The sequence below is a fragment of the Trichoderma gamsii genome (assembly GCF_001481775.2).
Source record: "Trichoderma gamsii strain T6085 chromosome Unknown Scaffold_9.2, whole genome shotgun sequence".
In the NCBI taxonomy this organism is placed as follows: domain Eukaryota; kingdom Fungi; phylum Ascomycota; class Sordariomycetes; order Hypocreales; family Hypocreaceae; genus Trichoderma; species Trichoderma gamsii.
The window spans coordinates 415,606-440,519 of record NW_020171346.1 but is presented as its reverse complement, the minus strand read 5'-3'; the positions used below and the strand labels follow the sequence as shown (position 1 = coordinate 440,519).

General features: G+C 47.8%; 12 protein-coding genes across 12 annotated transcripts; 5 read left to right on the top strand and 7 right to left on the bottom strand.

Moving 5' to 3' along the window:
* Window positions 1–190: 190 nt before the first annotated feature.
* TGAM01_v203427 (hypothetical protein) lies at window positions 191–937 on the bottom strand (the record flags this gene model as incomplete). Its single annotated transcript, XM_018801251.1, has 3 exons — window positions 191–619; window positions 701–806; window positions 870–937. 3 exons carry the CDS (start codon window positions 935–937, stop codon window positions 191–193), a joined length of 603 nt encoding a protein of 200 aa, XP_018665522.1.
* Window positions 938–1,754: 817 nt separating this feature from the next.
* On the bottom strand, window positions 1,755–3,029 carry TGAM01_v203426 (hypothetical protein; the record flags this gene model as incomplete). Its single annotated transcript, XM_018801252.1, has 3 exons — window positions 1,755–2,694; window positions 2,758–2,846; window positions 2,919–3,029. 3 exons carry the CDS (start codon window positions 3,027–3,029, stop codon window positions 1,755–1,757), a joined length of 1,140 nt encoding a protein of 379 aa, XP_018665523.1.
* Window positions 3,030–4,467: 1,438 nt separating this feature from the next.
* Window positions 4,468–5,561, bottom strand: TGAM01_v203425 (glycosyl hydrolase family 10; the record flags this gene model as incomplete). The annotated part of the gene is made up of 3 exons (XM_018801253.1): window positions 4,468–4,881; window positions 4,940–5,050; window positions 5,115–5,561. The coding sequence occupies 3 exons, from the start codon at window positions 5,559–5,561 to the stop codon at window positions 4,468–4,470; spliced, it is 972 nt and encodes a 323-aa protein (XP_018665524.1).
* A 1,762-nt stretch (window positions 5,562–7,323) lies between these two features.
* On the top strand, window positions 7,324–8,142 carry TGAM01_v203424 (hypothetical protein; the record flags this gene model as incomplete). The annotated part of the gene is made up of 3 exons (XM_018801254.1): window positions 7,324–7,665; window positions 7,727–7,906; window positions 7,969–8,142. 3 exons carry the CDS (start codon window positions 7,324–7,326, stop codon window positions 8,140–8,142), a joined length of 696 nt encoding a protein of 231 aa, XP_018665525.1.
* Window positions 8,143–8,415: 273 nt separating this feature from the next.
* TGAM01_v203423 (endothiapepsin) lies at window positions 8,416–10,590 on the bottom strand (the record flags this gene model as incomplete). The annotated part of the gene is made up of 9 exons (XM_018801255.1): window positions 8,416–8,518; window positions 8,572–8,625; window positions 8,681–8,769; window positions 8,832–8,961; window positions 9,012–9,065; window positions 9,113–9,204; window positions 9,277–9,875; window positions 9,936–10,339; window positions 10,391–10,590. 9 exons carry the CDS (start codon window positions 10,588–10,590, stop codon window positions 8,416–8,418), a joined length of 1,725 nt encoding a protein of 574 aa, XP_018665526.1.
* Window positions 10,591–11,900: 1,310 nt separating this feature from the next.
* TGAM01_v203422 (hypothetical protein) lies at window positions 11,901–13,154 on the bottom strand (the record flags this gene model as incomplete). The annotated part of the gene is made up of 1 exon (XM_018801256.1): window positions 11,901–13,154. One exon carries the CDS (start codon window positions 13,152–13,154, stop codon window positions 11,901–11,903), a length of 1,254 nt encoding a protein of 417 aa, XP_018665527.1.
* Window positions 13,155–13,760: 606 nt separating this feature from the next.
* TGAM01_v203421 (hypothetical protein) lies at window positions 13,761–15,693 on the bottom strand (the record flags this gene model as incomplete). Its single annotated transcript, XM_018801257.2, has 3 exons — window positions 13,761–14,099; window positions 14,156–15,342; window positions 15,411–15,693. 3 exons carry the CDS (start codon window positions 15,691–15,693, stop codon window positions 13,761–13,763), a joined length of 1,809 nt encoding a protein of 602 aa, XP_018665528.2.
* Window positions 15,694–16,218: 525 nt separating this feature from the next.
* On the top strand, window positions 16,219–16,956 carry TGAM01_v203420 (hypothetical protein; the record flags this gene model as incomplete). Its single annotated transcript, XM_018801258.2, has 2 exons — window positions 16,219–16,588; window positions 16,664–16,956. 2 exons carry the CDS (start codon window positions 16,219–16,221, stop codon window positions 16,954–16,956), a joined length of 663 nt encoding a protein of 220 aa, XP_018665529.2.
* Window positions 16,957–17,830: 874 nt separating this feature from the next.
* On the top strand, window positions 17,831–19,372 carry TGAM01_v203419 (hypothetical protein; the record flags this gene model as incomplete). Its single annotated transcript, XM_018801259.1, has 1 exon — window positions 17,831–19,372. The coding sequence occupies one exon, from the start codon at window positions 17,831–17,833 to the stop codon at window positions 19,370–19,372; it is 1,542 nt and encodes a 513-aa protein (XP_018665530.1).
* A 163-nt stretch (window positions 19,373–19,535) lies between these two features.
* Window positions 19,536–20,609, bottom strand: TGAM01_v203418 (hypothetical protein; the record flags this gene model as incomplete). The annotated part of the gene is made up of 3 exons (XM_024549203.1): window positions 19,536–19,843; window positions 19,926–20,108; window positions 20,222–20,609. The coding sequence occupies 3 exons, from the start codon at window positions 20,607–20,609 to the stop codon at window positions 19,536–19,538; spliced, it is 879 nt and encodes a 292-aa protein (XP_024406041.1).
* Window positions 20,610–21,082: 473 nt separating this feature from the next.
* On the top strand, window positions 21,083–22,878 carry TGAM01_v203417 (hypothetical protein; the record flags this gene model as incomplete). The annotated part of the gene is made up of 6 exons (XM_024549202.1): window positions 21,083–21,171; window positions 21,229–21,888; window positions 21,970–22,066; window positions 22,140–22,396; window positions 22,450–22,760; window positions 22,826–22,878. The coding sequence occupies 6 exons, from the start codon at window positions 21,083–21,085 to the stop codon at window positions 22,876–22,878; spliced, it is 1,467 nt and encodes a 488-aa protein (XP_024406040.1).
* Window positions 22,879–23,622: 744 nt separating this feature from the next.
* On the top strand, window positions 23,623–24,820 carry TGAM01_v203416 (hypothetical protein; the record flags this gene model as incomplete). The annotated part of the gene is made up of 2 exons (XM_018801261.1): window positions 23,623–24,217; window positions 24,273–24,820. 2 exons carry the CDS (start codon window positions 23,623–23,625, stop codon window positions 24,818–24,820), a joined length of 1,143 nt encoding a protein of 380 aa, XP_018665532.1.
* Window positions 24,821–24,914: the final 94 nt, after the last annotated feature.

The following is a 24,914-nucleotide window of genomic DNA, read 5'->3' as shown; positions in this document are numbered from 1 at the left end:
CATTTTTGAGGCTTTTGATGCCTAAATGTTTATTCGTAAACTATCTGTTGGTATTTTCTTTACACAGGTAATCAGCGCACAGGGATACCACTATCACATTGCACAGTACGAGTGCTCTCTCTCTAACCGATATGTTAACCTCCCTCCTGTAATCCTAAATGATCACAGCCACAATAGTTGGAGATTAGCGTTAATAAGCCCGAATCCATGCGTGCTTCTCTTTCTTCTCCAGGCGTCTTTTAACCGTCTGAATATGAGCTCGGACCGTCTCGGCCGCCATAGTTGGAGACATTAAAGTCACTTCAAACTCAAGTTCATAGTCATTCCGGAAACGGAAGACCTGTTCCTTATTGCATCTGTCACGTATTTTCTCGAGCTCGTCCGCCTTTGCGTTGTTTGCCACAGAATCCTTGGCATCCTCTCTGGCTTTTTTGCAAGACAATTCGAGATCGTAGTTGATGATAATTGAGATGACCGGCGAGTGGCTCGAGACAGCGGCAAACTCGTAGTCCGCGGCAAGAAAGCTCTTACTCTCCTGGCTGTAATCCTGATCGACTATGATCCATGTTGTCTCGCTGGCGGACTCCTCGCTGTAGATAGATCGTAAGTTCCTTCGTCGCTGTGATTCATCAGAACGTTAATCCATCAAGTCAAGACGAAGGGAAAGTGTGGTTTTCTTGCAGGGAGCTATGCGACTTACCAGCGCGGTACGAAAGGACCAGTACTCTTCTGCACTTCGGGCAGCCGCTTTTGCAGGGCCGACATTCAGGCTATCATCGATGAGCTTTGAGTTTGGGATCAACTTGCTATTTGATAGGTGTCAGTCCGGTGTACGAATGGGAGATATTGCAGGCAATTCATAGACTTACCACAGCTCCTTCGCCACGGCATGATTACAACCGGCATATTTGCCGTGAATATAGACGATTGGCACCATAGTTGGCTAGAAGTCGCAAGGGCTGCTTGCGATTGTGTGTCGGTATTGCGTGTGTTCCGATGGAAAGTGCGTCGTGGTGGGAAGGCAATGTGTCTGAAAATATTGAGTGAAGAGATGGTAATGAGAAAAGAATTATCCGGAGGGAACGGGGAAGGGTTTGCTTTTTATATGATGGGCAATGAGCTGCGTTAGAGTTTACTGATAAAAAGGTCAAATAGGTAGATAAGTAGCTCACGACAGCTGGTACGTATGATATTGACTTTGTGGAAGATGAGGCGTTTGAGGGTGGCTTGTCCATCTCCCGGGTGGCTTCAGTTCAAGTTTAGTATACACCGAGAAACTCTGAGCACGGGCAATAACGCCGTATGCATAAGTCTCTATAATACCTACCTTAGCCATCTAATTACGGTTTTCCCGAGCATCAATGTTAGAGCGTCTGGTATCGAAGCGCCACAGCATCAATAAAATCACGTAACACTATAGGTAGGTAGTTATATGTTTAATTATCAATACTCTGCTGTAATACAAGGTCGATGCCCTCTAGAAGCTTTCAAGAGGGCAAGCAAAGCAGCTCTTTTTCTTGTTTCCCATTGTCCTGGTTGTATTTCTTCTCCTTCTTCTCCTTCTTCTCCTTCTTTCCCAAATAACCTAAGACCTAAGGACCGGATTATTACATAGAGTCCTAATAAAACAATAAGTGCAATATAAATGTAATTAAGTATATATATTACCCTTTTATGTATATTATATAAGCTATGTGATTTTATACAACAAATTCCGTTTACCCAAATTCCCGACAACTTTCCAATCGGCATGCTCAGGTATGGATAACAGTGAAAGCGGGCTGCAGGCAGCCGGCCATGGGAGCCGAGCTGAGTTGAATAACGTCGTTCCCGCCGGGGCACCAATTGAGGACGGTATCGACACCATTCTCGCTCTGGCAAGTAAAAGAACCAGAGGGGACGGACGGGTTCTGGACTGTGCAGTGAATGAAACCCCTGGACGGATTCGAGACGAAGGAAATTGCGTCACCGCTGCCGGTTTCAGCGGAAACGAGGTAGTTGCTTGTGAGAACGGCCGATGCCACTCTACCGCATCCATTGATAGTGAGGGGTGCATGGCTATTAGTCGAGTCAATGATCTGGAGGCCGGCGCCCCCCGCAGCCCAAGTTCTTCCATTCGCTAGATCCTGGACGTAAAACTTAGGGCCGATTATTGTCGGCTGCGCGGCGATGGTAATAGTGGTAGTCGAGCTGGACACGACGTTGACGGTCGTGGCTGATGTCGGGATAACGGTCTGGCTGGCCCACGAGGTGACCGTGTTGGTGACCTGGGGAAGGGTCACTGTAGACTCGGGAATTCCATCGCAGGAGCACGCGGACGAGTAGGCAGAAATGCCACCGCAGGCTGAGGCGTATGTGGGAATTCCTGACACGGGTGTAGCTGTGGTAGTAGCCTTAGTGGTGGTGGTGGTGGTAGTAGTAGCAGCGGCAGTGGAAGACGTGCTGGTGGAGGAAGAGGCCGGAGGTTTGGCCGGGCAGGCGCGCACACCACGGGCCTGGTGAGCCTCGGGGTGAACCGGCGGAGCATTGAGCTCCTCGGCGGTGACCTCTCGCTCGTCCGCGCGAGGGACGACGCTGACTACTGCCGCCGTGCACACGCTTGTTGTTACAGTCACGGGCACAACACTGACATCGGTGGCGGTGCTGTAGACGGGGTCCCCAGTCAAGGTACTGGTGAGGGTAATGGTCGCGGTGCTGGAGAACGTTTTGTCAGGCTCCAGGCTTTTTCTCTTATCGAGGTAGGGATAAGGCACTCACGCTGCAGAGAGCGTGACGGTCTTGCGGAAGTAGGAGGAGCAGTCAGCCGAGCCTCGCGCATTGCCCCCAGGGACCGCGCTGGCGATGACCTAGAATTCCCTTATTAGCTTCAGATACTCCACCTACTCTTCCTTCATCCCGATAAGTCGTCCTTGACTTACAGCACGGAGACAGTTGTTGTGAGAGCAATCTCTCCTCTCGTTGAACTCGGGATAAGCATTGGCAGATGCGGCCAGGAGACTAGCAACAACGAGAAACCCAGCAGTATACATCTTGAAGTTAGCTTTCTGCCTTTTTTAAAATGTATAAAAAAGAGTGACTTCGTTCCGAGGGATACAGAGTGCTGACCAAACGAGGAATTCGAGGTGAAAGCAATCCTGACAAACCTGAAGGAGCCCATGGCAGCGGGAGGAAGTACCAGATTTATTTATCCTCAGCCTTCAGTGTCCCATCTAGTTGATCCAGCACCCTATTCTAAACGACGGCCAACAAACATACGAAAGCTGTGGCAGTGGATACAAACTATCGAAACCAGGTTATTAAGAGTACTCATACGTATGTCGAGGAAGCAATAGTCCAGTCCTTACAGTGGGTATTCCTAGGGTTGCCATGCAAGCTGTGTGGCAAAAGAAATTAACCCCTGCAACTTGCAAGGATCACTTGCGCGGATGATCGCAGTCATGCGGTGGACAAATTATATCGCCGCCTATCGCATACAAATTTATAGCAGCAGACCGGCGGTGTTTTTTTGTCCCCCCCTTGGCAGTGAACAATGCAATTGTGTGGCTTGTTCTCAGCTAGTGGAGCACCCAAGTTTAATTGGGGAATGGTGCAGGTGAAGAACTCAGCTGAAAAGGCTTGGTCTTTGCCAAGAAAATAATTAGCCAGGGGCACAACTTCATCCCATTATTGAATAGGAGCTCTGTATATCTTACGGATCTATTCCGAATAATTGCCTTTTACGTTTATACAGCTTTATTATACCCGAAAATCCTAATGACAGCTATAATCTCGTTCTTTTAACGCACCCCATGGCGCCTTTCTATAAGCAAAAGCAAAAGCTATGGACTTCAGCTGGACTTAGCACTACCTTTACTATCCCTCTTACTCTTATTGATCCCTTACTGGAAAATGTCCTTTAATATCTCTGTATTTAGCAACTGGATGCATTAAGCCTTATAGCTATTACACTGCAGAAAGTTAATACAAATAAGAAGATTAGCAATTTAAAGGAAGTGGAAATCCTATAGTTCTTGGTAAAATTAATTAGTGTTTTTCTTAATGGCTTTAGGATTCCTTTTAAAAAGCTACAAGAGCAGCTCGCAAAGGGCGTCTATCCACCAGGTGGGAACTCATGGGCGGCGGCGCATGTTAGCCTCGGCGAACAGCGGGTACTAAGGCTTGCGAAAAAGAGAGCCGAGGAGTCACTACAGGTAGTGGAGAGCGGGAGCGGGAATGAGACAAGTTTGTTATCGCCGCTATCTCGATGCGCAAATTGTGGAAAGGATTCTGTGCCACGGATGCTGTGCGAGAGATGCAAAGGGGTCAAGTATTGCGGGCGGGCGTGCCAGGTTGCTCATCACAAGGAGCATAAGGGAACATGTCAAGCTACAGCTAAGAAGACATGAATATAGAAGAGCTCGATATTTTCACGAGAGACTAGAGTAAATACATCAACATAAATATGACAGCCTCTGAGCCATTCAGAAACTACAATGCGCTGATAACAGCGTTGTATGCAGCCTTTGGCTGGTAGTTGGCGTCAAAGAGGAGCGGGTTCGAAGAAGCTCTCCAGCTATCGACATCGCGAACACCCCAGGTTGTAATACCCACACAGTTCGACACTGCAAGGCATCCCTGAACGACCGCGACGTAGTCTGCGGAGGGAGCACTGGCAATATCGAGTTCAGTAAGGGCGACCTCTGGAGCAGCAGCGCTCAGCGCCTTGAGAGCAGCGGCGTTCTTGGATCCTCCACCAGCACTAAGATGGCCCTGGCTGCCGATTCCGTCAATAGGGATGCCTTGAGAGCGCCACTTCTGGACATAAGAGATCATGCCCTTGGTCTTGGCATAGTTCGGGTCGTCAAGGTTGTAGTCATTGATGTACAGCTTCGCGGTAGGGTCCTAAGATTATCGTCAGAACCTTAATTCTCTTCATAGCCAGGTGGAAAGGAGCACTTACGGCACTCTTTGCGGCCTGGAAAGCGATGCGAACAAAGTCCTCGCCGAGAACGTTGTAGAAGACTGACTGACGGAGAGTTCCATCTTCATTGAAAATCTCATTGACAACATCCTATCGCAGACCATGTGTTAGCACCGTCCTAATAAGCAAGCAATTTGTTGTGTCAGATTCCTACCCAGGCGTAAAGCTTTCCCTTATAACGGCCCGCAACGTTGGCAATGTGGTTCTGCAAGACCGACGTCAAGGTATTCTTATCGGTGATGCTCGACACCCAAGATGGCAGCTGTGAGTGCCAGAGGAGGTTGTGGCCGCGAATCAACAGGCCGTGCTGCTGGGCGTAGTTGACCAGGTAGTCTGCGCCTGCAAAGTTGAACTGGCCGCGTGAAGGCTCAGTGGCATCCCATTTCATGCTGTTTTCAGGAGTGACTTGGCCGAACTGTGTTGGCAGGAATGATGACATGCCACTTTTGGACAGAGTACCCTGATCAGTAGCAGTACCCCAGTACTTCTTACCATGAGCCTTGAGCTTGGTGTTCAGGGATGAGGACTGTCTCTCCTCGATAGGAGAGGCGACAGCGCCACTGAGCGTCAAGACCACGGAAAAGAGTGTTGTGTACAACATGATGGCGAAATAAAGTCTCACAGAAAGTCAAGTAGAAGGACGAGCAAAGATTGATGCACAAGATAACTGATTCTCAGAACATATCTTTATCACAGGTAAAGGCCAGTTTATATACATACTCCTGAGCTCCTGAAGCTTTAACCCATCGTCGGTGCTTAATTTTCCTAATCCGGTAATTCACGGAACATACCCGGTGTCTTAATCTAATAACTGCTATTCTCCTGTTACATTTTCTCTATACGAAGCGAACATTAGAGCCGGAGACCTGCCATGCCAGCGGTTAATTATTTGGCGAGGCTATTTTCTTGTCTCAGTACAGAAAAGGGTATTATTATTTGGAAAAAAGGTATACACAAGGGACTATGAACTACGAGTTATCAAATACCAACCATTCAACTTTGATTGCCTATTCTCCACCAAACAAGCGCACTGCGATGTACAAAAGGGCACTGCAGCTAAATGCGATGCAACAGATCCTTAGATGTCAGAGAAACAAAAAATAAATTAGGCGTAATATGCATAATGTTAAAAAGAAATAGGCTAAAAGCGCGCGGTCCCTACATATTACAACCATAAGTGCATTCTCCCAATTGGGGCGGATCAGGTTGTCAATAACAAACTCCGGTGGACTTCAAGCTGGACGGCCCGCTCATTTGGGTAGTTTGTCTTATGCGGCCCAATCAGGAGGAGAGATGCTGCCAGCCCTAGCTGTCATCTTCATCCCGTTCTCCGAAGACGTTTATTAGTATTCCACATAATTGTGGTATGATAATTGATAAAACTGATTCCCTGGATAAGTCATTAGCCGTATAATAAGGGTGGTTGAGCTAATACCACGTTGAGCAAACTGATTCCCGCTGTCCAATATCCAGTTTGTCACGTTCACGGTTAGCTTCAATTTATCGCTTTTATCCTCAGCGGTGCCTGTCGGCGCGTGCCGGTGCCAAGCCCGGGGGTGTCAAACGCGGGGAAGACTATACAAGTGCCGGTCAAGTAATGCCAATTTTCCTACTGGTCAATGGCATATGTACCGGCAGGGTGGCAAGGTAATAGTTGCTAAAAACAACGTGCATGAGTTTCACCAACAGGCCAAGGAAAATTGCATGTACTACACATGTAATTTGGTTACAAATGGAGGCGTACGTTAGGGATCTGCAAGGATGTATTGTCTTACTAAGAAGGATATCCGGAAGAATACTTGAGTCTTTCCGTTTGTGATTGCACATTACGTGAAACTTATTAATGATGGAAGAGCGGTTTCAGCAGGGTAGCTTTGAAGGAGACAATTCGTGTTACCGGGTGTTTGTATAGCCTTCTGATGGTCAACGACTCGAGCCTGATCTGGATAAGAACGTAGGAGCTTCCAAAGGCTAAATTGGCTGGGAGAATGGGAAAACCTAATTGCGACTCTCTTCAGCTACAGATCATTACGTATTTGGGGGGACTCTAGTCTCTTAGTTATCCTCTTTGACCTTGAATTATGTAGGAGTGTTTCCCACTCAAGTTGCTCTATACTAATGATGAGTAAATTGAGAGTGGAATGTTCACTTTTAGGCTAAATGGCGAGTGTTCCTACGATGATTTAGGTCAGTGGTTCGAATTTCCATTTAGTTGAACACATATCAAGCAAAGTCAAGGCTTTGGGCTGAATAGAGGATGCGGTTATAAGCAGAAGACTTGGCATAGGGACATCTGCTTCACTCGTCAAAACGCCATAACATCACGCCTTAGATTACTTACACCACAACTGAACAGTTACATAATGCAGTCACGCTTGAGCCTTGCGCTTTTGTTTGCGGTACCGGCCGCTTTGGTCACCGGACAATCTTGTCCTCCCGTTCATATCTTCGGTGCACGAGGTACCACCATTCCCCAAAGCAATGGCTATGACCTCCTCCTCCCTCTGGTGAACCAGCTGAAATCCACGTACGCGGGCGCCACGTCCGAGGCCATTGTCTATCCAGCCTGTGGCGGGCAAAGTTCCTGCGGAGGAATTGCATATGGCGACTCAGCAAGGCAGGGAACTGCTGCCGTGGCGACGGCTGTGAACAATTTCCACAACAATTGTCCGAATACTAAGTTGGTGTTGATGGGATACTCACAGGTACGCTGGATTATACCTCGAAGAAATGAGTTGTTGCCTACGCTTTCTCTAATTAATGCAGGGTGGACAAATCATTGACAACGCCCTATGTGGAGGACCTGATCCCAACGCCGGAATCACTAGTACATCTATTCCCATTTCTGCGAGCGCAGCGCAAATGGTCAAGGCGGCTATTTTCATGGGAGACCCTCGATTCGAGTACGGGGCCTCTTACGAGATTGGAACTTGCAAGCTTGGAGGCGTACGTGTATTCCACAAACATGATCCTTTACACAGTTCGTTGGCTGACTTATTCTGCAATAGTTTGCTGCACGTCCAAAGGGCTACACATGCAGCAATGGACCTAAAATTCAGTCGTATTGTGATTCTCCCGATCCTTATTGCTGCCAAGGCAATGATGCGAGCGCTCACGCGGCGTACGTCAATGTCTATGGGCAGAGCGCGATTTCCTTTATTAAGGCCAAGTTGAACTCTTAGATAGATCAGCGCTTGATCTATGTTCATCAGTAATGGGATTTACACACAATGCAGTGTATTGTTTCAGTGGTAAATGAGAGAGCATTAATCTTTAATGTTGCAATATGGCAAGGAAGAGTTATCCAGCACCCCAATCGTAAGAGTTGATTTGAAGAGACATCACGTTTCATCACAAGCCGAACCGTGGCCTATCATCTTCGGATTTCATGTATTAAGGTTACTATTATCCTATATGTCCAGCTCAATATGAACATAGAACGTCGGCAGACGATCCTATATGCACATGAAGCTTCCCACTCTGTTGCCATAGCTGAGAGTCCCCGTGCCGGGGTTTTGCAATGGCATCGAAGAAGCGGGATAGCCACAGTGCGCATCGCTGAAAAAGTTAGGCTTTATCTCGCAATTCTGTGAATCTGAAGAATGACTTACACGTAGAATATGCAAGAGCCCACGTTGGGACCGGCAGATCCGACTGTCTTCATGCTAGGGTAACGTTTCAGCAATATATTCCCACCATGTTAAATGAGCTCTGACTCACTGGGCTTCATCCAGGGTTTGGCAGCCGTAGCTGGACCAGTTGTAGTTGTTGCAAGTGCCACCCCAGTTCTGCGCACTGCACAGGTAGATCTACGAGAAGTTTAAAATGAGATAAGCTTATGGATTTTTCGTTTAGAGCAAAGAGAACTCACAGTGCCGCTACTAGAAGCGCTTATGGCCGGGTTTGTGCACACGAAGCTGCCAACGTTGCTGTTGATGTTGGAGTTGCCGGGGTTCTTGACGCCCTGTAGAGAGGAAATGGGTGTTTCGCAGATAGAGTCGCTAGTTCTGTTTAGCGACTGTACATAGATAGATGGAGAGAATAGACTCACGAGTAGAGGGTGCAGGATCCCTCGTCAGGGCCAAAAGCCTCAACGTTGTAGTTGCTATTCAATTAGCACTGATAGTGGATACTTTCTTGATGTTCACTTACACATTGCTGCCAGCCAGGTTCTTGCAGGCAAAGTTTGGCCACGCGATGTTCTGGCACGTTCCCTTGAATCCAGAGCCGGAGCAAACGTACGACTAAACAGGAATTAGTATCACTTGGATAGAAATGTGATGAACTCGGTTTTAGAAAACGGAGGATTGTCTTACAGATCCAGCATTAGAAGGTGCCGAAGCTCCAGAGGTGATACCCGTGCCGGGCGACGAGCCAGACTTTGGCTTTTCGCCAAAACCAATCTGGGCATTGTCAAAGTCAAAGACAATGAAAAGTTCTTCCATAAGATTCTGGGCGAAAAAGTAAGGGGAGCTGTTGCTGACGCCCAGCTTAGAAAGGCAGTTGGTGCCGTCCAGGGAAAATGCCGCCAAACCGCTTCCCGGAAGAGTAAACTTGGTGACGGCTCCGATACCAATTGTCAGGTCCGGCAGGCTCTCGGAACACGGATATTGGTACTGGTTCCAGGCGCTGTTCCACGTCGAGCCGGGCACTTGGGAGAAGTAGTAATCGGCCAGAGTTCGGGGCACACCAGAGCCGCCGGTGCCTGTGTCGAGGATGACGGGCCAGCTATAGATAATGAAGGTGCCATTGACTATGAAGCCTGAGAATTCTGTGATCCATTCGCCGCCGCTAGAGGATGAGACGTCGAGAGGCGCGTAGGCCATGGCGCCGGTGAACTTGGAAGGGTCGACATATCCGAATTCAAACTCGCCCGAGTTGGTCGAATCATCGTAAGCGACGGTGAAGACGCCAGCTAGTCAAGCAAGTATTAGCTATATGTAGTTCTCAAGATTAACATGTACAGGCATCTTACAATCAAGGGCTGATCTAATAGACCAGAGAAAGCCTGAAGGGCCCCTCGGATTCGCAGCCTGTGGTGTTCCGAAACTCAAGCCTACGTTGCCCGTTTGGCCTCCTCCTTTAGCCGACGCACTGTTGACGACCTGGATAGGCACGTCTGTGACTGTGATGTCGCCCAGAGTGCAGACGTCGGTGTAGACAATACCGGAGTCGCAGTATCCGCTGCCGTAGCATTCCGAGTAGGTGTATCCCGGCAACTGACGCGCTGTGGATGAGGACCCGGGGCTGTAGATGGGGCCGGTTCCGCGTAGAGACGCTGCCAAGAGGTCCGATTCGACGGTGAAGTCGCCGGAGCCTGTATCAGGAAGGAGTTCGAGGGTCTGGGGAGGTGTACCGACTTGCATCGGCATGGACCAACTGTAATTCAAGTTAGTGTCACATCAGTTGCTTGTCGATAGTCATATATACATAGAGTTAAATGGTACGTCGCCGGTTTTGGCTCGGCTGGCTATCTTGCTGTCTGTTGTGGTAGTTGCACGTTTGATAAAGGGAAGCTTGAATCTTCCCTCGCTCTTGGGGGCAGTAGCAACAGCAGCACCATCCTGGCTTGGCCGAGCAGCAGCCGTTGCTGTAAGGCCAGCGAGACATACAAGACTCGAATAGAGCATAGCCAAGATTTTCTTTACTAACCAAGTCAAAATGAACGTCTTCAGATGTCTGGCTATCCTAGGAAAATGATCGTCAGGGCGCGATGCATATATAAGAGATGATACTCCTTCTTGTCTCTGCTGCCAACACTACACGTGGCACAATCATAATATTATCTTCTTAGACAAAGGACCCTTTGTTGATTCCTCATGATACTATGTTTACCTTTACACTAGCTGCCCAACCTTCATGGCCAATGGTTGGTGGAAAATAGTATTTTACAGGGTCCAATAATCTGATGGTCGGATATACTAGTATAAGCTTACGGCCTGCTTAACCGCGAGTTACACGAGACTTGCGAGATCCGAACTTAGCTGACTTGAGCAGTAGGTCCCGCTTCCCGTGCGTCAACTAATGAAGCTTTAGTGTCAAATCGGCCAAATTACTAGCATGCATGCTTTCTAACTTCTTTATAACATGGGGCATGCACAGGGATTTAGCTAACAAGGCCGCTCTTAGTACCTGAGAGTATACGGTATTTTGCTGACGAGTCGGGAACCAACTCGTCAATTAGCGTACGCATAGAAGTAAATTCCCGGATAATCCGCTTGTCAGACCGCTTCTATAACAACAGAGCAAGAACAGTTTACGGGATCGTTTAACCTCATTCGGGCATGCCGACTGCATGAAAATCTTTCAGGAAATCAGATAGGCTGTTAAGATAACAAAATCTTTTAGACTAAAGATTAAAGAGAAATGTTAGATCCACTCATTGAAAAGCCAAGAGAAGTGCCGAGCCTATAAGCCGATCTATCTTTGAACAAGCCCTGAAACAGTATATACTTCTGTGGGTTTATTGTTTTTGCTTCGAATAAGCTAGTAGTTCCCGCGGAAGCCTCTGTGCTTACAATTGAATAAGGATTCCATTTGGAGTCCAGATTTATCTTACACAGCAACACGCCATAAGTACCCTGCTGATTATTGTAACTTATCTATAAAATACAGGCAGGTAAAATCAGCTAGGTTATTTCTCTCACTAAACCATTAACCCTAACGAGAACCAGATTATAGTAACAATTATAGAATACGATATGGATATTCTAGATTAAAAACTTTTTAAAATTTCGTCTTGCTTAATTTATATAAAAACATCATGAGTCGTATATGTTGGCTAGCTGGAGTTAATTCAACAGTGAGATAGTGTCAAAACCATCTCCATAAAACTGAATACCGAACAGAATGATAAGCCGCCCCCAACAATGACGTCTTTAATACCCGACGGATAGATAAGAAGAAGAATACGAGCCATTCGTATATCTAGCTGAGGACATCAGGAACTAACCACACCTCCCTTTATACCCTCTGTGACATATTCTTGATGCTCCGCAGACGGTTTATGATCGAATGCTTGGGCTGTTGTAGATCTCTTCAGTGGCTCCAAATACTGTAAGGCATTTTCTTCACGCCCATCCTTGAGAAGATCCATGGCTCGGAAAAATCGATAATATTTCATCACATCTTCATGCTCCTCATCTCCGTCAACAGCGGCTCCGCGTTCTTGCTCCCACTTTCGAGTTGCATTGACAATCTGAGCAAGGACTTCGGCCGTAATGCCATCTGGATCACGCGGCTGAACCCACTCACTGCCATCCTTTGGCCCCAGCACGGCAGCTGCATCGTCGTATCCACGTTGTGCATCAAAGACGAAAAGAGTAGCATGAAGCCTGCCGCCTGGTACGATTGAACGATGGTAGGCGCCTCCCGGAACGCTGTAAGTCATGTCACGCGAATGCGGTACGCGACTGACCGGCGTCACTCTCACAAGCTTCCCTGTGTTCCTGATTGTTGAACTCATTTGGTGGGTCTGATATCCCGCACTATTCTGCTTGCCGTCTGCCGGAGCATAGCAACACTCATAGAGCGCATGAGTAGTCAAGGAGGGATCGTCAGGGGTATCGACCTTGAAGGTGCAGTCTGTGCCAGATCCCAGCAATACCCAGCTCTGTCCATACGGCTGGTGTGCATGAATACACACCTCCTCAGAGACGCCCCGTTGCCCGTCAGGAAGCCACGTGTGAAGCCGCCACAGCTCCTGGATGCGTCCATCTTTGACGAGGCTGCATAACGGGACGGCCAAGAACCCCTGCGCGCTGCGAGAAACAGTGAACTGAAGGTCTGTGTCTTGCGCGCTGATTATAGCATCGTAGATTGGGGTCCAGATCGAATCGATACCCGCTGCGTCCAAGTCTCGACCAGCCCGTGCCTTTTCCCGCAGCAACGCAACGGCTAGAGTGACTTGGACAAGCTGCCTCCTCCCAGCATTGGAGTTTTCGGGATTGGAGTTTAGGGCTACAAGCCACTCGCGGAAGGGAAGGGCAGCATCAAGATCCTTTGCTGGATCGGATGTGTCTTGAGGCTGCTGCAGCCACTCAATCAGCGGCTGAACATATTTGATGGGCGCTTTGGTAGCCACTGCAACACCCGCGAGGACGAGTAAAAGCGACGATGTCGAGATGCTTGTATGTTCGTCTAATACGTCAGCGGTCCATGGGTTGGAGAGGTGCGGGGTCTTGACAGCAGCCATTGTTGTGCCGCAGCTCGGACCTTGGGCTTGGTACGTATATGGCTCAGAGGTTGGGTAAACACAGTAAATACAGTCTCGGCCTGTGGGTGTTTCTTTCGCTTGTAATAATATCGTGATAAAAGATGAGGATCAAGACGTCGGCTTTATATAGGCTATACAGTTGCATATATGGATAACGTCAACTTAGAAACAAGGAAACTAAGAGAAGTGGCGCGGCTTGGCGATCGTTGGCAGCCTTGAAGGAGCGGCAAGGCGGGACGAGCCTGTTGCCTAAATATGGGCAAAGCCCGCCTCATTACTGCATTTGGGATGGGCGCCAACTCTATGCAAGCAAGACGTGGAGAGATCTTGGTGGTCAGTCTAGCTTCACAAAGTCAGCCTTGCGCCCCAAGAACGTCCAATAACTTGAAGGCCGCTTGATAGCATACATGTATCTACATGTTACTCGGTATTTCGCAATTCCCGTGTATTATTGCAAAGTATCTGTACAATATTTGGAAACATATGCTGCCTAACATGTCGTCTACTTGGAATGAATTATGCTGCCTACTCCAAAAGGCATATAAAGCCTGATAACCTTCCATATCGGTGATCAACTCTGACGACTCACACAACGTCTCTCCCAAGCAATTTGCTCTGCCTCACCAAAAAGTCAATCTTTGGTCTGTCCGACTTCTCCTCTGTTAGTTTCAGGTTGCCCACATCAAGGACGTGAGTTGTGTCGCCCTCCTCAAAAGAGCCATCGCGATCCTCCCACCATTGGTGTAGTCCATATGACTCCACAATTGCACGCATGAGCATAACTTCTACGGCACACCATGCTCGCTCATAATATGTCTCATCAACCAGACTGATCATGGCGTTACACTGCACGACTGCAAGCGGCAATGCATCAACACCGCGCTCTTTCTCCTGCCCATCTAGTTGATCGACACAAAAATAGTCCTAATCAATCAACATATAAGCTTCGAGATCATACTAAGTTGAAAGATATATCTTACCAGCCACAAGCCTAACGAATCTGAATCTAGGTGAGGATTAACCTTCTTGAACTTCTCGACGGCATTTATAATACGGTGCCACTGGGTTCCCGATTCATCATCCGGTCCATTACCACCACCAATCCAGCGGTACGAAATAAAAATGACAAAATCATCTTCTTTCGGCTTTTGTGTCTCTTCCATGGCGTCGGAGAACTGCTTATCTAGCCCGGACGTAGAAATGGGAAGTTCCCCATGGTTCACGAAATCGGTAAACTTCATATAGTGAAATCGGCTAAACATGCGCCTTTCCTTGGTGTCTTGTGAGATGAACCTCGCATAAATCTTCCTTAATTCGTTGAAAGCTCCGCTAGGCTTCTTCCTCAGCACCGGTCTCATATGCTCCTGAAAGATGGTCCGGTATTGTCGGCGCAGCTCTGCCTGCTGTTTTCGGATCAAGATCTCCTTGTCGACATCTTTACTGGTCAACTGGAGCGCACTGCGCAGCGCTTTTTCAACAATTGGGATTGCTTCTCTTGCATGAGGACTATCACTAAGTACGGCGTGGTCCAGTGCACTGAAACCTTGCTCATCATATGTATCGAAATCCACGCCTGCGTCAGCCATGAGTTGGAGATGCTCGTTATGCTCTTTGCCGGGCTCCTTGCAGAGAGCCATGGGGGCGCTGCATGTTCCAGATGGGGCATTCCACTGTTTTAATGCTTTTTCAGCCTGACCATCATGCCATAGAGCATTACCGTAGTAAAACTTGGAAAAGGCTGTGACTGTTGGGTCTTGGCGTGATTGCTTTCGCTGAGACTCCTCAGCGATTTGCACGGCAGCTTCTGTCTTGCCCGCAGCGATATAACAAAGCGTCAAACGGTCCATAGCAATAATCTCCCAAGTTTGCACCATGGCAAGATACTTGGACCGAGGATCTACTTTGGATATATGTCGCTGAAGGTCTTGAGCTCGAGTGATGCGCTCCTGAAGCTGGCTGAATGCCGCATCGAGCAAAGTAGGATCAGTTGGATCAGACAGCTGCCACAAATTATATGTCGTCATTCCTTCGTTGCCGATTGCGCGACAAATTTCGGCCTCTGATTCAATGCTAGAAGGTTCCTCTCGAGCTAGGCGACCTTGTTCCCGGAATAGGTCTCGGGCTTCGTGATAGCGGTTGTTGTGCCGTGCCATTACGCCGAGTTCACCTGAAAGCAGGTTCAGTCAAATTCTTCAAACACATCACAGATTTCTAATGCTTCAGTTAGTTTCTTACCTAGAACAGAGGCCCTAAAAGATGAAGTTGGACTTGCATATGCTTCAAGTGACTGCTGGAGCGTCTTCTCAGCACGATCATATTGTCCTAATCGTCGCCAAATGCCCGCTACATCAAACAGTAGCTCTTGCTTTCGTCGATCGGCCTCTGGGAAAGCCGGCTCTTCACATATGAATAAAGCCTCCTGTAGTAATCGAAGCTTTTCTTGCCACAATGCTTGTTTATGGTATTCATTAGCTCGATTTATTAGCCTTTGGTATTCCTCCACAGAGTTGCCCGCCATAACAAAGTGTATAAGCTGAGCGCAACAGAATGCAGCCACGAGGTTTATATGAACAACTAAAAGTATAGGTACAAAATTATGCCTATACCGGTCGACAAGAGGGCTTGATGCAGACCAACAAGTTGACAAGGCTTTGCAATTGCTAGCCTTGATTTAGTGAGCAAATTAAGCTTACAATTTGAATGCGGGGTTACAGCTGTAGTAAGATGCATTTAGTCTCCAACCCTACATGAACCAATCGAAAACTAGAACCAAAGCCTTCAGATAGGTATATATGGCTCATGGATGTCTTGCTAAGACTTGACGAAGACGTTGTCGAGACTCGCTAGGTCCATAATGATAGACTTGGGGTTCATGGCGTGTGGAGACAAGTCGCATTCAAAGGATTCAGCTGTAGAAAATTAACAGTAAACTCAGGCTTCTGCGCGATTTGTGCCTGGCGGCCACTGAGGATGGTCAAAGCTTAAAAAGGTTGGAAGTTCCTGTTTTTGCAATGCCTGGGCCTCACCCACAAACATCTTCATCATGAACGTGGCGACTCCCATAATCCGCTGCTGGCGACCAGGCCCTGCTTTGTTGCCGGCTACTTTACAGCCCCGGCTCTTGAGCTCCTCGCTTGTAGGGAGAGCCTGTTATTCGGATCGAAGCAAATTGCCTCTGCCGCGCCAGAAGACCGTTTACTACACCACCAAAGCAGAGAACGCAGCTTCTGCGACATCCCCATCACGGTCGATTTGGCGTCTCGCCTTCTGGAAATGCCGGCACACCTGGAGGCGAGCGGGAGTCAACACGCTGCGCTGCCTGGTAGGCTGTACGGTTGGTGACTTCTCTGCACTATGGATGCTCCAAACCTATTACCCAGAACTCGGGATGACCACAATCATGGGTGCATCTAGTAAGTTCTTCCACGCGACACCTCAATTGGTAAAAGCCAACGGGAGGATAAGTAAAGACTGAAACATTTATACAGTGGTGTCTGGCATCACGACTTCAATCATCCTTGAAAGTGTTCTACTGCGACGCGGCGCAGACCAACTCTCCTGGCCTATGGCGGTCCGCACTGCGATGGGCATGAGCATGATATCGATGATGGCGATGGAGGCGGCAGAGAACATTGTTGACTACCATCTTACGGGCGGCGTAGTGGCCTTGGGCGATCCGAATTTCTGGATGGCAGCGGTCTTGTCTATTGCTGCTGGATATCTTGTTCCGCTGCCATACAATTACCTGCGCTTAAAGAAGTACGGGAAAGCGTGTCACTGAATCCGGCATGCGTGGCCACTACGATTTTATAGCGGAAATTAATGCTGTAATTGGAGTTATTTAGCAGTGAAAAATTACAAATAAACAATCAAAGTTAAACATATTCCGTACATTTGGAATTGGGTTATCGTGCACCTAATGTATACTGTTTCAATTTCGTGATGGAAAGGGTTTCTGCGTAACCTACCTGTATATATTGGGGTAAGTTGATGGCTGTTAGCCCCGCTGAAAGTTCCACCATCTGCTACACAGTTGACAACCAGGTTCTAAGAGTTCCGGATCCGCTGTTTTCAACGGCAAATACAAAGACAAACAAGACGTCTCAGGACCTTGAATCCAGTAAGTATGCTCGTCATTCGCCAAGTTATCATGCCTGTTCGAGAGCTGCAGAGAGTGTGGTGTACCAGCTCTCCTAGACAGGCCCAAATAATCTGAATAAGAGAATGACCAAGTAACAGCGAGAAGATGTAGATATGAGTCCTTCAAAGTAGGTTTTAGGTGCACCTGCATGCTAACACCAGTGAGTACAAAGGTTTTCAACTCTTCCGTTTGTTAAGAGACATAGTGGATGAGATCCAACTTCAAATCTACCCCTACCAACACGGTATACCTGTCGGCACCCCGCAGCGACACGAAGCTAGCGCGAGACCAAGGTTGCAATGCACAGAAACCTCGGATCTTTTAAACTAGAATTAATCGACAATGAATTTTGCCTAGGACAACTTGCCGTAAAGACTTGCCGTGCGGAGGTATCGCTGTCAAGGGTACTGGGAAACGACAATGATATAACTGGCAATCTTCCCTCCGTTGTCGTGTCGATTATGCTGCTAAAGCTCATGTAGCAGACAAATACATGTCCTGATTCTATGTGGCAATGGTAAATCTATCAGAATATCTGTTCCAAGCCTTGTTGGCCTATGAGTCCCTTACTGATACTTGCGACCCGGATTATCTCAATCATGACCTAAATATAAAGGATGGACAAGTCCTACAAATCAACGCTACATGGATTACGGAAGCCGCTGTATCCGGTGCTGCGGGCTCCATTGATTACTGCGATGTCGTCGTCACGTACACGCATCCCAAATTCAACGACACGATTCACACTCAAGTGGTGCTGCCATCCGCGAGCCACTGGAATGGTCGCTTCCAGGGAGTTGGCGGTGGTGGGTGGGCAGGCAATAGCGGCATTGGCTCGCTCATGAAGCCACTTAGCCAAAATTACTCTGCCGGGATGACAGATGCGGGCCATGATCCCAGTCTTCCAGACTCCAGTTCCTGGTGGCTAGACTCTCATGGTCAGGTCAACATCGACCTCTTCACCGACTTTGCCTCCATTGCGCTGGGTGACCTCGCCGACATTGGCAAGCAGCTCTCCAAGAGATACTATGGCTATGGACCGGTCTACTCCTACTGGAATGGCTGTTCCACTGGCGGTCGCCAGGGCTGGATGATGGCCCAGAAGTATCCGGAAGCTTATGATGGCATTTATGCTGGAGCTCCCGCTGCTCAATGGGACCGGTTTATAGTTGCCGAATACTGGAGCGTTCTTCAGATGAATATCCATCAACACTACCCGAATCAGTGCATCTTTAACGCCTTCAATGCCGCTGTGTTGGAAGCCTGTGACAGACTTGATGGAGTCTCCGACGGTGTCATCAACAACTTCGCTGCGTGCAAATTCGACCCCAAGTCCTTGGTCGGCACTCAGGTAGACTGCAGCGGCACAGAACTGACGATCGCTGAGGCAGACGCTGAGATAGTGGCGGCGACATGGCAAGGACCTCGAACCGAGAATGGAGATTTTGTCTGGTGGGGGACTCAGCCAGGAACACCGTTTTCTGGCTTATCCAACACCATTTGCACAAATGTTACACACTGCAAACCTGTCCCATTCTCTATCCCTTCAGATTGGATCAGCCGGTGGTGTATGGGTGACGCGAGTGCCAATCTAACCGCTCTCACTGTAGACGAATTCCTTCACGTCTTTGACGAGTGCAAGGCGAAGTACGAGCACATCATAGGCACCAACGACATTGATCTGACTCCTTTTGCTCGTGCCGGGGGTAAGATGATTTCGTGGCATGGTTTGTCAGACGAGCTAATCTTCCCTCTTGCCTCGGGAGACTACTACCAGCGCGTCATCAATGGCGACCCCAATGCAAAGGACTACTTTCGATTCTTCTACGCCCCTGGTACCCAACATTGTGGCGGCGGTGCTGGCTACGCTCCATTGAATCCGTTCCAGGCAGTTGTTGACTGGACAGAGAAAGGTATTGTTCCAGAGACCCTTGCCGCCTCTGGACCATCAGGAGACCGGGACTTGTGCTTGTATCCTCTCGTTGCTGTCTATAAGGGTGGAGATACAAGAGACGCGGACTCGTATGATTGCAAAGAAGACTTCAGTGCCAAATAAAGACCATTTATATAATTTATAATTGTTCGTTCTCAAAGAATTGTTGAATGACAAATAGCTGTGGTGACCTATTCAAAAATTGATGACATTACAAAAGATCCATGCTTTGATATGCTACCATACAAGTTGAAGCTTTTGAGGTTGTATCGAAGCTATGTATCATTTATGCCAAATTTATAATGCTGTTCACGTTTTCCACAACAGAATCTTCCAATGACCTCCATCCATCCTGATCTGCCCATTTCTTCAACAGCGCAAGAGGCTCGCTGAAGTCGGCGGAGATATGTAGTACAGTCTGATATGCTAGATCATCGATAAACTCGCGTTCAGGAAAGTGTTGTCGCATAACAACTAAAAGATCATTGGCGTTGCATTTGTGGCCCCAGGCATGGAGGCGCGCGTTCGTGACTTCTGGATCCAAGAGGGCTGCAGCATGAATCACAGCCACATCCTTGACATCAACGGCGTATACTATCAGCAATCTGTTAGTTAAGCTTATTTCGTATATAAAGTGAGTGAACGCGCTGAGCTACTGACATAGCATCAAACTTACTAGCAGGCATTGAATCCCAGAAAGCAGTATTGCCGTCATACAGAGTCCTGATCCAAGCCCCGTCGCCTTCGTTATGAGCTTTGTTGAGCGCCTCTCCTATAATGACTGAAGGCCCCACAGAGCTGATTGTAAAATGCGGCCGCTGCTCTCCAGCAAATTTCCACAACGCCTTCTCCGCAGCTACTTTGCTCGCCATGTAAGTGAGCATGCCGCGCCCAGCTTCGTAGGGAGGCGGGCCAAAGAAGCATTTGTAGCGAAGTCGTTGTAGGTGTCTTTCGTGACATAAGCTTCATTACCGGGCGCAAGCATTGTTGCGGCGCCGAGAGAGCTTGTATATACGAAGGATTTGACTGATGGCTCCTTCATTGATGCATTCAAGATTGAGGTAGCGCCAGCGACAGTTGCTGGAATAACCTTTGTCGAGTCTGGATCCATGGTAAGGATACTCGCAACATGAGCGACAACCGAGACGCCCTGGATAGCCTCATCATAGGCGTCAACAGCCGCTATAACACGGACGTAGCATAACTCAAATCTGCCAGTGTCGGCATAATCCTTGAAGACATTGTTAACAAGCCAGGCAGCCTTTTCTAAATCTCGGAGGGTCCCGCGGACTCTGTATCCGCGTTCGAGCAGGGCTTTCGCTACGTGAGATCCGACAAAGCCAGTAACACCGGTAACCATTACCCAAGGCGCTTTTAGGAATATCTGTCTTCTGATCTGCTATTTTCATAGAATAAAATAAAGAGTAGCCGGATGATCTGCTTAATAGTCATAGCGAATAATAGAGATATGCTACCCAGTCTTAGGAACAGCATCTTTTATACGTGATTCTTTACGGGGGAGCTACAATCGCAAACTATAGAGTGGAATGTGTTCTCGCTAAGAATTGGGCTTATTCATTACCAATCCTATCTGCAATGCATGCTATAACTAGCTGAAAGCTTGTAAACACCATATCTCAGACATGTTAAATTTCAGGTCTCCCTAATCCCTACTCTGACCATCAGGAGAACGCGGTGCGGGCACGGCGCCGCCTTTTCCGAAAATACCGACAGTTTATAAACGCGGCCGCCCTACGTCCGCCTTCCCCGCCACTTATCCACCCTCAACTGTCCCTTTCTTCTTTCTCACTCACACACGCTGGGATACTAGTCATGGTACTGGCGTCATATTCCTGTCAATCATGTCAGAAGCGCAAGAAGCGGTGCAGCAAACAGCTGCCAGAATGTGCTGCCTGTGTCCGGTAATTTCTCTATTCTCCATTACATACCAAAACGGGGACTAACTGCCTACTACGCAGAATGAAGAGGCCATGCAAATATCCGCAACGCAAAGTCACGGCGCCTCTCGTAACAACCAGCACCGATGATCATTTTAGCCCTGGAGTATTGACTAATAGATTTCCATCTTCATTCTTTATCGACCCCATAATGTTCCAAAGCTATGGCGTCCAGATCCCTCAAGGCCGAATTGCAATTCCCAATCGAGTAATGGAATATCTTGCCGACGTTACTTTATTCAAGTCTGCAGTTGCCGACTATTTTCACAATGTCCATCATTGGATGCCAATCATCTCTCGTATACGCCTTCATAGCCTGCTATCAAACAGGCCGCTCCATCAGCAAGAGCCAGATTGCATCTTACTTCTCCTGTCCATAAAACTAATTTTATCAACACCAGACCGAAGTAAGAGCACATCAGAAGTGTATACTATTACTAAGCATTTCTTCTTTATGGTTGAGGCGGTGGGCTGTCTTACTCTCCAAATGGTTCAAGCGGGCATCATGATTGCTCTTTATGAGTTAGGCCATGGTATCTATCCAGCTGTTTTCTCGACCATCGCAACATGTGCCAGATATGGAACTGCACTCGGAATCGATGAACTAAGCGCGGCTGATCTGACGAGCGCAGGTGGAGAGGAAAAAGTGCGAGTGTGGTGGGGAGTTCTTATTGTTGACCAGTATGTTTGCCGTTAGCCCCTACGTGTAATTTAACATAAACCTCGCGTGACTTTAAACATACTGATAACCATGGGCCGCAGTATTCTAAATCTTGGAGTTCACGGGCGCCAACTCAGCACTGAGGGTCCAAAGAATAACCAGCCATTACCGATGGATGATGATGACTGGGATCGACTGGTGAGCATATGACGGGCTGCAATCTGCGACTTTACACTGGATCATCAAGACACTAAGACTTTTAACAACGCAGGTAGCCACGCATAGAGAGCCCCAGCGGCTTTCCAACCCAACAGAGCTCAAGGCAGGCAGCTTTGCTCGCACAGCACAAGCTATAAATCTCCTAAGTCAGGTTTTCCAATACCTGGGTAACCTAAGAGCTGGTCTACAATTAGAACATGAGCATCTCGATCAGCTGAATCGAACAATCTTGTCGCTGAGTAACTTAGTCGAAGAGGAAAGTGCCCAAAGAGGGATTCTGCTCTGTTGCCCCGTTGGCTTTTGTAGCAAGTGTGTCTATACATTTTGAGAATTGCGAGATATACGATTCTGACACGTTTTAGTGCTTTGTTACTTATCAATACTCCTTATCTTGACGGCATTACAGCGGCGCGCCTGACGGATGAACAGAGTCGTAAGTCGAGGCAACTAGTCCTTTCGGAAATAGAGAAGACACGGATTATCGCCGAGGAATACCTGACCGGAGAGCGAGGTACTGTTGACGAGACTTGTCCTCTGTTTCTCAGCTGGCTCTATAGAGCAGCGGCAACAGCAACGTTCATTCATCAAGAAACAAATGATGTCAAGCATCATGAACAGTCACTCTCGGTGCAAAATTCCATACAAGATATAAGTCAGAGGTGGCGTGTTGCTGGTATGTTGCAATTCCAAGCCACTAGCACAAGGCTCGCCACGTGCTCTTTCTGACCAAATGTCTAGCGTCTTATCTACAACTTCTTGAAACAAGGCAATTTATGACGATGGCCTCGTAAACTAGTATAGTAGTATACTGTCCCACATTACTATATCTTTTGCCTATTAGGTATTGTTAATGTATTTATTGATAGAATAGGCGGAAATTCGGGTATCCCATAAAGAATTCGATGTAGTTTAGTAAACATAGAATATTGACACGAAGAGAGATCGACTGGGTTTATAATTCCTATTACGCTGGTTCTTGTAAGATTCTTATATAATTCTTTTTGTGAAGATTTATCCAGAATCCTAGTCTAATTATCCAGTATTCTATCTAGCATAAGCTACTACTGCTACTATCATTGCTGTTGCTGCTGCCGCTGCTGCAATCTCCCTAAATATCACAAGATCAATTTTTTGTCCATCATGAGCTATTTCTTAGAATCTATCTTAAGTGTTGAGTTTTTACTGAAGAGGTGAGCATCCATCCATGTGTTAACACAATTGTCGGGCTTGTCGGGGATTGCGGGGAAAGGCGGCCGCCATATTACCAAAAAGGCGGTTCAGCGTACTCGACACCGCGTCCATGGGTGGAGTTTGTTTCAGCTGTCTCAGCTTTAAACTCGGATTCAACTGATAAGTTGAAGTGTCTGACAAATCGTACAGAGTTACCCGACTTGATAAGCTTGAAGTGGAAATGACTGACAACTATAAAGGAAGGACAAAACACCATGGCATCAATTTTGATGTTGCCACTACACAATCCTTTTAACCCGTAGCATTACACAGGCTTCAAAACTTGACCTTCAGCCCATATCATCATGCCTCAGATAAAAGTAGGCCTTGTTGGCCTTTCATCGCGCTCAAAATCCCAATGGGGCCCCATGTCACATCTACCCTACTTTCTGTCAGCCCGAGGAAAGGAAAAGTTCCAAGTTGTGGCTGTTCAAAACTCCAGTGCTGAGTCCGCCCAGCAGGCCATCAAGGACTTTGGGCTGCCGCCTACCGCACGTGCATATGGCAACCCCGAGGAGATGGCCGCCGATCAAGACGTACAGCTTGTTGTCAACCTCACTGGCGTTCTAAGTCATTATCCCGGAGCGCTGCCGAGCATCAAGGCTGGAAAAGACGCTTTCATTGAGTGGCCGCTTGCAGACAGCCTCGAGCATGTACGGGAGATTGTCGCGCTGGCTTCCGACAAGAACATTCGAACTGGTATTGGACTACAAGGCCGGTTTGCTCCACCGTTCTTGAAGATAAAGGCGGTGCTTGCTTCTGGCCAATGCGGAAAAGTGCTGAGCAGCGAGATCAAAGCCGCATTCCCACACAATTCGCGAGATGTTTTACCTGTTGGATGGGATTTTTTCACCGCGATGAAGTATGGTGTCAATTCATATACCATTGGATTTGGTCATTGTGAGTTCTCTTCATTATCCACTAAACGGAAGACCATGAGACTAACAGTTTGCAGTGATCGATGCGGTACAATCAATTTTCGGCGATATACGCAATCCTCACACCCAATTCCAAAACCAGCGCCCCGAATTAAAGCGCGTGGATCTCAGCACCGGTGAAGTCGTTGGAACAATCCGATCAGACGTCCCAGACTTGGTCGTCTTGATTGCTTCCATGGCTGAATCAACAACCGTTCTTGATGGCGCAACTCTGCTTGTGCGCTATCGCAGAGGCCCGCCTTTCAAGAATGAGCCAGCCTTTGTCTGGAGCATAAATTGCGAAAAGGGTGAAATCCGTCTGGTCTCTCCCGGTGGCCCGGCATTGCAGCTGAATGTGTACTCAGAGCCAGTCACTATTGACGTGCATGACTTTGCCACGGATGAAGTGAAACCTATAGAATGGAGCTGGGCGGACTATCAACTGGAACTGCCAGAAGACGCAAGGACTACTGCGGCATGGTACGAAGCATATGCAGCGAGTACTGAGAACGAAAGTGCGACTCTCCAAGATGCGCTGCATCGACATGAGCAGCTAGAGAAGTGGCTCAACACTTATAGCAGGTAATATTCTAGTTTAGAGTTGAAAACGATGCATATATAGGCTAAACTTATCCTATATACATCTAGAAAAATCATGAATGTATGTTCAATTGCCTCTT